A 12359-nucleotide genomic window follows, 5' to 3' on the forward strand; every position below is an offset into this window, starting at 1 on the left:
GGTAGTCTCTTACTGTAGAGAGGGTCTAGTTGTCTCTTCTCCTACTGTAGAGAGGGTCTGGTAGTCTCTTCTCCTACTGTAGAGAGGTTCTAGTAGTCTTCTCTTAATGTAGAGAGGGTCTGATAGTCTCTTCTCTTACTTTAGAGAGGGTCTAGTAGGCTCTTACTGTAGAGAGGGTCTAGTAGTCTATTCTCTTACTGTAGAGAGGGTCTAGTCGTCTCTTCTCTTACTGTAGAGAGGGTCTAGTAGTCTCTTCTCCTACTGTAGAGAGGGTCTGGTAGTCTCTTCTCTTACTGTAGAGAGGGTCTAGTAGTCTCTTCTCTTACTGGAGAGAGGGTCTGGTAGTCTCTTACTGTAGAGAGGGTTTAGTAGTCTCTTCTCTTACTGTAGAGAGTGTCTAGTAGTCTATTATCTTACTGGAGAGAGGGTCTGGTAGTCTCTTATACTGTAGAGAGGGTCTAGTTGTCTCTTCTCCTACTGTAGAGAGGGTCTGGTAGTCTCTTCTTCTACGGTAGAGAGGTTCTAGTAGTCTTCTCTTAATGTAGAGAGGGTCTGATAGTCTCTTCTCTTACTTTAGAGAGGGTCTGGTAGTCTCTTACTGTAGAGAGGGTCTAGTAGTCTCTTCTCTTACTGTAGAGAAGGTCTCGTAGTCTCGTCTCCTACTGTAGAGAGGGTCTAGTTGTCTCTTCTCCTACTGTAGAGAGGGTCTGGTAGTCTCTTCTTCTACGGTAGAGAGGTTCTAGTAGTCTTCTCTTAATGTAGAGAGGGTCTGATAGTCTCTTCTCTTACTTTAGAGAGGGTCTGGTAGTGTCTTACTGTAGAGAGGGTCTAGTAGTCTCTTCTCTTACTGTAGAGAAGGTCTCGTAGTCTCGTCTCCTACTGTAGAGAGGGTCTAGTTGTCTCTTCTCCTACTGTAGAGAGGGTCTGGTAGTCTCTTCTTCTACGGTAGAGAGGTTCTAGTAGTCTTCTCTTAATGTAGAGAGGGTCTGATAGTCTCTTCTCTTACTTTAGAGAGGGTCTGGTAGTGTCTTACTGTAGAGAGGGTCTAGTAGTCTCTTCTCTTACTGTAGAGAAGGTCTCGTAGTCTCCCTCACCATGTTCTGGGATCTCTGCTCTGTTTCCTCCTCCCGGGTATAATATGTCTGGGTTTTTTTAAAGCGAGGGTGCGTTTGTCCACTCTTATTAGCAGAGGTGTAGGGAGAGACCTCCTCTTTGATTGCAATCCTAGGTTTTTCCCAAATGGTCCCCTATTTCAGAGCCCTACGGTCCAGAGCCCTAAGGTCCCTGGTCAAGGGTAGTGCACTACGAAGGGAATAGAATGCCTTTTGGGACGGAACCCTACTGCTTTTGGCGATGACAGCAGTATCTCCCGCCACAGGAAGGCTCAGGCTCCGGCCTTGTGTTTGACGTCCAATCAGATTACAGATCCTGCCAGTTGTGAACACCAACGCTGAGTGCTGCATCATCTTTTCCAGCACTGCTGCCTCCCTGATGAGGCTGGATACTCTTGGCACCCTATTCCCTACATAGTGCATATCCCTATGGGCTCTGGTCAATAGTAGTACACTAATAGGGTGGAATTACAATGCTACTAGCTAGAAGTGTTTTCCTGCCACTGTAATAAGAGTATATCATTAAATGACAGAGGGGAATTCATTCAGCCTTAAGGCTGTGATACAATTGCAATTTTGGGGGGGGGTGGGGGGGGCAATATGTCAGGAATGGTTGCTGCAACATTTTTCCATAGAAAATGTGCACGTTTTTATAATCTGGGAATTGTTATCGGCAGTGCCACTTAGTGGCCAATTTTTAATAATCCTCCAAACACAGAACACAGATGTTGGTAATGTGATCAGTATGCGGTTCTAAAATATTTTTGGAAAACGTGGCAGATGTTTTTGAGCTGAAGAGAGAGAAATTCCACTCCTGTTTTTGGAGTGAAATGTTGTCAATTCATGTCTCAAATGTTTCTGCACTACAATATTTGATCACGCCTGCTATGATAGGTTACATTTATACATACAGTGTTCAGTTTGTCATTTCTAAATGACAAAAATATATTAACGCTGGGGTGCATGCTAATCAATCAGCATGCCAATCAAAACCCGTGCTAAGTCAATGGGACAAACAGGCTAATTGACTTGCCAACTAGCCATGTAGGTTTTACCTTTAGTTTTTTGTTTTAGATTGTTGGTTTTTTGTATGTTAAACTAGCTGGATGATGCTTCCTATCTTAGAATTGTGACATAAAACGTCTGCTAAATCTGTCACGCCCTGACCTTAGAGAGCCTGTTTATTTCTCTATTTGGTTAGGTCAGGGTGTGATTTGGCTGGGCATTCTAGTTTTCTATTTCTTTGTTGGCTGGGTGTGGTTCCCAATCAGAGGCAGCTGTCTATCGTTGTCTCTGATTGGGAATCATACTTTGGCAGCCTGTTTTCCACCTGAGTTTGTGGGATGTTGTTTTTACACAGTAGCTGTAGAGCCCTGCAGAACTTTACGTTCGTTTATCTTTGGTTGTTTTTTGGTCTTCATTTTAAATGAAGAAGATGTACACTTTCCACGCTGCGCTTTGGTCTCATTCCGCCGACGTACGTAACAAAATCTAGTTAACAGGCAACAACAAGCTGTAAGAGATGAGGGAATAAATGAGGAAATTAAATTTTAATTTCATATCTCCATTGTCAGCAATATTGCCTAAAAGAATTGCTAGTGTATCATCATTTTTACCCGTGTCTGTCTGGCAGTCCATGGGTGGTCTTCCCCTAACTGAAGCCATGTTGAGCCTGTCTGACCTTAACTGAAGCCATGTTGGGCCTGTCTGACCTTAACTGAAGCCATGTTGGGCCTGTCTGACCTTAACTGAAGCCATGTTGGGCCTGTCTGACCTTAACTGAAGCCATGTTGAGCCTGTCTGACCTTAACTGAAGCCATGTTGAGCCTGTCTGACCTTAACTGAAGCCATGTTGGGCCTGTCTGACCTTAACTGAAGTCATGTTGAGCCTGTCTGACCTTAACTGAAGCCATGTTGGGCCTGTCTGACCCCAACCCGAACTGAAGCCATGTTGGGCCTGTCTGACCCCAACCCTAACTGAAGCCATGTTGGGCCTGTCTGACCCTAACTGAAGCCATTCTGTATCTGTCTGTTCCCAACCCTAACTGAAGCCATGTTGGGCCTGTCTGACTCAGACCCTAACTGAAGCCATGTTGGGCCTGTCTGACCCCAACCCTATCTGAAGCCATGTTGGGCCTGTCTGACCCTAACTGAAGCCATTCTGTATCTGTCTGTTCCCAACCCTAACTGAAGCCATGTTGGGCCTGTCTGACCCCAACCCTAACTGAAGCCATGTTGGGCCTGTCTGACCCCAACCCTAACTGAAGCCATGTTGGGCCTGTCTGACCCGAACTGAAGCCATGTTGGGCCTGTCTGACCCCAACCCTAACTGAAGCCATGTTGGGCCTGTCTGACCCTAACTGAAGCCATTCTGTATCTGTCTGTTCCAAACCCTAACTGAAGCCATGTTGGGCCTGTCTGACCCCAACCCCACAAGTAGCATTTAGTTCTTATGGAAGTTGGATCATACTGGAGACACAGGACGCAGCCCTAATGGCCCCCTAATCCCTATATAGTGTACTACACTTACATTTACATTTACATTTAAGTCATTTAGCAGACGCTCTTATCCAGAGCGACTTACAAATTGGTGCTTTCACTTGACAAAGGTCCATAGAGCTCTGGTGAAAAGAAGTGCACTATAAAGGGAATAGGGTGCCATTGGCCATAGAGCTCTGGTGAAAAGAAGTGCACTATAAAGGGAATAGGGTGCCATTGGCCATAGAGTTTGGTGAAAAGAAGTGCACTATAAAGGGAATAGGGTGCCATTGGCCATAGAGCTCTGGTGAAAAGAAGTGCACTATAAAGGGAATAGGGTGCCATTGGCCATAGAGCTCTGGTGAAAAGAAGTGCACTATAAAGGGAATAGGGTGCCATTGGCCATAGAGTTTGGTGAAAAGAAGTGCACTATAAAGGGAATAGGGTGCCATTGGCCATAGCGCTCTGGTGAAAAGAAGTGCACTATAAAGGGAATAGGGTGCCATTGGCCATAGCGCTCTGGTGAAAAGAAGTGCACTATAAAGGGAATAAGGCACCATTTGAGATGCATCCACATTCTCTAACACTGTCATCTGAATTGAACTAACCAGTGTGGGCCTTAAAAGTTAAATATGCCATAAAAACATATGCTCTCTCATCATAGATCTAGAAGATATAAAAACATATGCTCTCTCATCATAGATCTAGAAGATATAAAAACATATGCTCTCTCATCATAGATCTAGAAGATATAAAAACATATGCTCTCTCATCATAGATCTAGAAGATATAAAAACATATGCTCTCTCATCATAGATCTAGAAGATATAAAAACACTATAGAAATAGGGATGGCTGTTTTGGGTTTTGCCACAGCGACTTGAGGTCGAGCCTTATGGTTCATCTTGCTGTTGGACACTTCAAGACCCTTGACAGACTGTAAAATTAGAGAGAAACTATCCAATAAGTACCATAACATTTTTTACCTACATAGTGCACTACTTTTGACAAGAGCCCTATGGACCCTGGTCCAAAGTAGTGTACTGAATAGCAAATAGGGTGCCATTTGGGACCTTGTCAAATCCTTCTCAAAAGAATCCTCGCTGCTAGAAATGTGGAGAAATGTCCCAGGCAGAATAATGTTTTTATTTATTTAATGTATTTATTTCACCTTTATTTAACCAGATAGGCAAGTTGAGAACAAGTTCTCATTTACAATTGCGACCTGGCCAAGATAAAGCAAAGCAGTTCGACACATACAACGACACAGAGTTACACATGGAGTAAAACAAACATACAGTCAATAATACAGTATAAACAAGTCTATATGTCTATATATAAGTCTATATATAATGTACACTACAGTTCCTGACCTCATGGAGAAACTAACTATATAATGTGAAGACAGAATAACTGTGTCTTTTGGGAATGTTGTAAATACTTGAGAAGAACAACCTACATCCACTGTCCGGTAGCATATACATGGAACCAGAGCCATACAGTATATTTACAATATATTAAATATATGGCTCTCGTGGAACTATAACACAGTAATATATGTGCATAAGACCTAATTGTCAGGACATAGTTCATCAAAGACTGAGCGCTGGGGTGAAAAATGTCCCACACACACAATAGTATTCCATCTAGAGGACTGTACAGTTCTCCAACAAACAAACCAGCAGGCCAATGTTCTGTTCCCAGTTGGAATGTTGTGACTCACTGGCATTCCTTGGAGATAAGCCAATGGGAGGGCCAGATAGTACCTGTGTCCCAAATGGCAACCTATTTACAATATCATTCTCTACTTTTGACCAGAGCCCTATGGGCCGTGGTCAAAAGGAGTGCAGTACGTATTTAATATGGTGCCATTTGGGACACCCCAGTAATAGGGGTTGACAAGTCTGTGACAACAAACATGAATTCATCCCTATCCCCAGAAGAGATGTATTTATGTTCATGTCAACTGGCACAACTAAAACAAAGCAAAGGGAACGACAGCGACAATCTCACAGAGTCACAAATTCATGACTTCATTCCACGAAAAAAAAGCATACATTTCCATTGCGCCTATAATTTTGGCTTGGCAGGGTTTACACATAATGGCCTCTCATTAAAAACTAGAATTAGTGCTTGTGAATCACGCGTGGTTCAACTGTGAAGCATACGATGGGAAAACACTATAAACTACCGACACTTTAATTATCTGAACCAAATTGGGCTGAGAGATCTTTTGTATTGTGGCATAACCTAAAGAGCGGCAAGACTAAATGCAGTGCGTGAATGGATGCTTATTGTAGATCATCACACGTAGTGCAAAGACCCAGAGCTACTGTAGGTAAGACTTCAGAACTATGGTAGTGTTCTCTAAAGGGAGGCTTTACATGCTCCAGACTCATTAACACAACCCATAGGGCTCTTGTGCTAAAGTAGTGCACTATATAGAGAATAGGGTACCATTTGGGCCACAGATATGTTCACTAGGACCAAACTAATGAGGAGTTTAAAGCTGTATGAAGACACATGGCCATTGTGTTCTTGTCGTTAGACCAGTACCCTTTCTGTGCTTCACACAGGGACAAGGCAGTTTCCATGGAGAAATGCAGAAGTCCTTTAGTTGTTGTTTTACATTGGTTACTTACTGACCAGAACTAACTACACCAGTCTATTGCTGCTGACTTCCCTGATCCTCTATCCCCTCCCAGCTTCTCTCTCTCTCCAAGGATACATACGTCCCAAATGGCACCCTATTCCCTATAGGACATAGGGCTCTGGTCAGCAGCGGTGCATAGGCTGCTGTTTTGGACACAGACAAAGCCCAGTACCTCAGATCATAATGCTGTAATAGCGGGTTTTGCATGCAATATACTATTAGTCTCGAACTGGTTTGTTGGGCAGTATGTTAGAATTAGAGGAGTCTCTTTGCAACACAGCTACCTTAAACCCACTCATCGGATGAGAATGTCAACGCTTGGTCCATGTACTCTGTCACCCCTCAATACTGTAGCTCTATTTAAGATAACAACAAGGGGAAAAGGGAGAACTTTGTGTATTTCATTCAACTTTTTTTTAAATCAAGTTTCAAAGAAATGAATGGATGCATGAATTAGGTTTCATTTAAGTGTCTCAGTCGTAGGAAGAAATCGTATTTATATTTTAGATCATTTAGTAGACGCTCTTATCCAGGGCGACTGTTGGAATTGAACCCACAACAAATCCCATGTTCTACCAAGTGATCCGGAAGTTTACATACACCATTAAACCAGAAAGGAGTCTGTTGATAAATATGGTGTACATACAGTTGAAGTAGAAAGTTTACATACACCATTAAACCAGAAAGGAGTCTGTTGATAAATATGGTGTACATACAGTTGAAGTTGGAAGTTTACATACACATAGGTTGTAGTCATTTAAACTCGTTTTTCAACCACTCCACAAATTGCTTGTTAACAAACTAAAGCTTTGGCAAGTCAGTTAGTACATCTACTTCGTGCATGACACACGTCATTTTTCCAACAATTGTTTAGACAGATTATTTCGCATTATATTTCAATGTATCACAATTGCAGTGGGTCAGAAGTTTACATACACTAAGTTGACTGTGCCTTTAAACCACTTGGAAAATTCCAGAAAAGTATGTCATGGCTTTAGATACTTCTGATAGGCCAATTGACATCATTTGAACCTTCAAACTCAGTGCCTCTTTGCTTGACATCATGGGAAAATCATAAGAAATCAGCCAAGACCTCAGAAAAAAATGGTAGACCTCCACAAGTCTGGTTCAACCTTGGGAGCAATTTCCAAACGCCCGAAGGTACCATGTTCATCTGTACAAACAATAGTACGCAAGTATAAACACCATGGGACCACGCAGCCGTCATACCACTCAGAAACTAGACGCATTCTGTCTCCTAGAGATGAATGTACTTTGGTGCGAAAAGTGCAAATCAATCCCAGAACAACAGCAAAGGACCTTGTGAAGATGCTGGAGGAAACAGTTACAAAAGTATCTATATCCACAGTAAAACCAGTCCTATATCGACATAACCTGAAAGGCCGCTCAGCAAGGATGAAGCCACTGCTCCAAAACCGCCATAAAAAAGCCAGACTAAGGTTTGCAACTGCACATGGGGACAAAGATCGTACTTTTTGGAGAAATGTCCTCTGTTCTGATGAAACAAAACTAGAACTGTTTGGCCATAATGACCATCGTTATGTTTGGAGGAAAAAAGGGGAGGCTTGCAAGCCGAAGAACACCATCCCAACCATGAAGCACAGGGGTGGCAGCATCGTGTTATGGGGGTGCTTTGCTGCAGGAGGGACTGGTGCACTTCACAAAATAGATGGCATTGTGAGGAGGAAAATTGTGGATATATTGAAACATCTCAAGACATCAGTCAGGAAGTTAAAGCTTGGTCGCAAATGGGTCTTCCAAATGGACAATGACCCCAAGCATACTTCCAAAGTTGTAGCAAAATGGCTTAAGGACAACAAAGTCAAGGTATTGGAGTGGCCATCACAAAGCCCTGACCTCAATCCTATAGAACATTTGTGGGCAGAACTGAAAAAGCGTGTGAGAGCAAGGAGGCCTAAAAACCTGACTCAGTCACACCAGCTCTGTCAGGAGGAATGGGCCAAAATTCTTGTGGAAGGCTACCCAAAACATTTGACCCAAGTTAAACCATTTAAATGCAATGCTATCAAATACTAATTGAGTGTATGTAAACTCTGACCCACTGGGAATGTGATGAAAGAAAAGCTGAAATAAATCATTCCCTCTACTATTATTCTGACATTTCACATTCTTAAAATAAAAGTGGTGATCCCAACTGACCTAAGACAGGGCATTTTTACTAGGATTAAATGTCAGGAATTGTGAAAAACGGAGTTTAAATGTACTTGGCTAAGGTGTATGTAAACTTCCGACTTCAACTGTAACTGTTGACTCCACCCAGAAAGAGGATACGAAAGATGACTATTAGATGTAGAGTATGCTGTCAAATGGCACCATATTCCCTACATTTGATCAGGGTCCATATGGGTCTTGGGTTATACACAACCTCTCTTTGACCCTATGGTCATCAGAATTCATTGGACCTTTGATCTTCTCCCAGTCCCTACCCTCTATGACCCCTGTTGCCTAGGAGACCCCTCACTGGGGCAGCAGGGTAGCCTAGTGGTTAGAGCGTTGGACTAGTAACTGGAAGGTTGCAAATTCAAACTCCCGAGCTGACAAGGTACAAATCTGTCGTTCTGCCCCTGAACAGGCAGTTAACCCACTGTTCCTAGGCCAGGCTGTCATTGAAAATAAGAATTTGTTCTTAACTGACTTGCCTAGTTAAATGAAGGTAAAATAAAATAAGAAATAAAACTGTGCCAGGCAAGACCTGAGCTCTTTAGTGCCACCCTGTGGACCAAATAGGGATTTCATCCTAGGGACGGGGAACTAATCTGCATTGTCATCATACTGTATGAGTCGGGCCCTGTGTTTTGCATAGTCTTGGTCCAATTCTCATTTCTGAATGAGGATTAAAATGCAGGATAAAACATTTATGTCCCATGATTGCAGAAAACACAGGTTCCTAAATACGAGGCCCGTTTCTATTACTTCTGGAACCACCAACAGCGGGATAGTACTCACACAAACAAACTCTGAGCTTTAATTTATATTCATACTGCTTTTCCAGAAATATAAATGATGTTACTAGGCATGCATTGTCCCATTCCGGAACACATTGTGGAATCTGCAAATAAATTATTTTAGCTAGAAAACATCCCTTCAGTTGTAGCAAGCAAACATTGAAATTACACACTGTACTGTATATCACCTTTATTTGAGCTATACCAACAATTTTTTTATCCATCACTCTTTATTAAGAACTAAACCATCCTGATCCCTCAATGCTCAGAGTACCACAATCTTCTCATTCAGGGCGATCTGTGCTTGAGTCAGATTAGATAGATAGGTCACCATCAACAGGTCCTGTGAAAGAGAAACGGTACACATTCACACAAATGTCATGAGTGCAAGGGACATATATTTATTATGGCTGTTCAACTGAATCAATTCCACAGATGAGGAGCCATATGTATCAAGCGTCTCAGAGTAGGAATGCTGATCTAGGATCAGATTCCCAACCATGTAATTGTGATGTAAAAAAACTGATCCTAAACCAGCACTTGATAAATACAGGCCCAAATCCAAGAGACATAAAAACGTACGTTGATGTTGGAGTTGAGCATGGTCTCAAAGTCCTCTGCTGTGATCTTAGGAACCTTGTTGACCAGATCCATCAGGTACCGACCCACACTGTTATCTGCCATCTGCTTACCAGACTGACAAACATACAGAAAGAAGAGCTTAGGTTATGGCCACAGAGACGCATAAACACAAATTAAGTCCTAACTCAACTAAAATCAACTACTTTCCGATGAGTTGCATACGATAACAAGGTTGACATAACGGAACGTCTCCGTAATGTAATATGGGATGCAGCCATAATATAGGCTCTGTGTGTGTAGGCTACTCACCAACACATCCTCAATGTAGGTCAGTACCGTGGCCAGCATGTCCTGAACACGGCCTGCTGCCCCGCCCACCTGGCAGAGGTCAGAGGTCAGCCCATTGGTGGTGTTAGGAGCATCTCTCGTCCTCTGGAGAAGATCAACTAGAATATACAAAATATTTGATCAATTTTATTAAGGATTTCCACACCCCAACAAGAAGACATGACCCAACAAATAAAACCGTATTCAAACCAGGAACAAATGGGACAGAAAACAATCAAAGAAGAATGAAGGTTCTGACCTCCTATCCTCTCTGTGTCGTAATACTTGTATTTCACACTCAGGGGAGTGAACATCACACCGACAGTCTTTCCTGGCACACCCATCTGGGCACTGTCATGGCAACCGAAGCAATGGGGAAAAATGATATGAATTTATTTAAACTATCATAAGAATAGGAATGCCAAAGTGTTTAAAGGAATGCCAAAGTAACGAAACAGCAAATGCAAACATAACAAAACAACTGAAAGATGAGATCAGGAAGTCACAGGGAGTTGAAGCAACTCTGCTTGGGATGGAGTCAACAATAGCTTTTCAGTGGACCAACTAAAGTACTGAGACAGAAGAAGAGAGACTGGTTAAAGTGAGGAAAGTCACAGACCTGACATAGGCACGGATGTTCATCTTGCCACTCTGCAGGGCGGTGTCCATGGTGAGGTGAATGGGGTTCGTGGCCTCTCGGCTGTAGTACTCATGGATCAACACAGAGTGCTCAGTGATCTCAAAGCCTGTGGCATACCTGTTGAAGGAGAATGGTTTGCCTTTAGAGCAGTGTTCTGACACAGGCAAACAGATTTACTTTGAACAAATGTACTTTTTATTTTTCTAGTTAATTGAATAAGTTGTCAATAATTGTTAGTACCGGCGTGGGACAAAATCTTTTTTCTAATGGGACTAGGGAAGAATAAAAGCCTACTCACCATCCAACAATGACCTCGCTGGGTGACACCCTCTTATGAAGATCGTACATGTTCTTGGCAAACTCCATGTCCACAGCAACCTGTCACCATCACAGAGACACCAGTTTCACTTCTAGGACTACATGTGCAAGCTTTCCTCATTTCTACACTACAGCAATAGCTAGATAGTATATAGTTGTATCAGTGACACTTCTCATCACCTCATCTTCAGACTCATTGTGGGGGACGGAGAAACAGTTGGTGACCTCCACAGAGTGCTTGTCAATGGTACCTGAGGAAGACAAGGAATGCATTAAGTTGCGATACTCGTTTTGTGCCGATGATACGGGGACAAATGTAACTATTCTATGGAACCTGTTACTCGCTAGCAAGCAAAGTTTCAACAACATAAACATTCCACAGTAATCTCGGCAAGCTAAAAACGTTTAATACTTGGTCAAATCTTTATAATCAGAGGAGCTTTGGTATATTTTTGGATCAAGAGGATGTGAGAGCCTGGCAATGCATCAGCAAAGTGATGTAAGCTAAGTTAGCCGTAGCTAGCTAGCTGAGACAGGCTGTTCGCCTCCCTGCGCGTCTAATCAATTTTCATTAGAGCTAAAGTAAGTTTATAGTTAAATTACCAAGCAAGGTTCCGATCACACGACTCGCTCCCTCATTTCTTCGTTCGTAAGAATCGCCGATGGAGGCGAGAACGACTGGGTGAATTTTCACCACGGGGCCATACACCGACATCTTGAAAAAGGAACAATTTTACGCTTCCGGTCCCTTTATCGGCGTGTGACAAATACAGACAAGGTGCGTCACCTGCTGCATTGGAAGTGGTATTGCACACAGAAGCGACCTAATAATACACAATTAAACCCTTATAATATAACATTTACATTTACATTTAAGTCATTTAGCAGACGCTCTTATCCAGAGCGACTTATAACATAATAGACTAGATATGATTAACCATTGAATGCATCAGAAGACCATTTTTTTCTGGAAAACAGTATTAAATACTATAATTGAAATGCTGTTAAGCTATTTGGCTGTTCAGAAACTGGTTGTTTCACATGGATATGAATTCATTTATTTTCAAAACGTCATCCTCCACAGACCGAATATCATTACGACCTTCTGCAAGCCTATTGAAGAATATGTCAACTGGATCATAAAATGATCTATAGCAACCTCGGGTTGTAAATGCCTCCTCACATCATCGGCATCTAAAATGTCCAGACATTACCATCAGTGTAAAACAGTTGACAAAACAGCACAATGGTTTAAATATCTAA

At 42.3% G+C, this 12359-nt stretch overlaps 1 protein-coding gene across 1 annotated transcript; it reads right to left on the reverse strand.

The window, feature by feature from the left end:
• Positions 1–9404: 9404 nt before the first annotated feature.
• On the reverse strand, positions 9405–11827 carry LOC115115330 (eukaryotic translation initiation factor 3 subunit F-like). Its single transcript, XM_029643824.2, has 8 exons — positions 11700–11827; positions 11277–11347; positions 11077–11156; positions 10758–10895; positions 10398–10489; positions 10121–10257; positions 9812–9925; positions 9405–9572 (listed from the first exon to the last, which is right to left on the reverse strand). The coding sequence occupies exons 1-8, from the start codon at positions 11809–11811 to the stop codon at positions 9495–9497; spliced, it is 822 nt and encodes a 273-aa protein (XP_029499684.1). The 5' UTR covers positions 11812–11827; the 3' UTR covers positions 9405–9494.
• Between the last annotated feature and the right edge of the window lie 532 nt (positions 11828–12359).

This window comes from Oncorhynchus nerka, linkage group LG9b, assembly GCF_034236695.1.
Source record: "Oncorhynchus nerka isolate Pitt River linkage group LG9b, Oner_Uvic_2.0, whole genome shotgun sequence".
Classification (NCBI taxonomy): Eukaryota; Metazoa; Chordata; class Actinopteri; order Salmoniformes; family Salmonidae; genus Oncorhynchus; species Oncorhynchus nerka.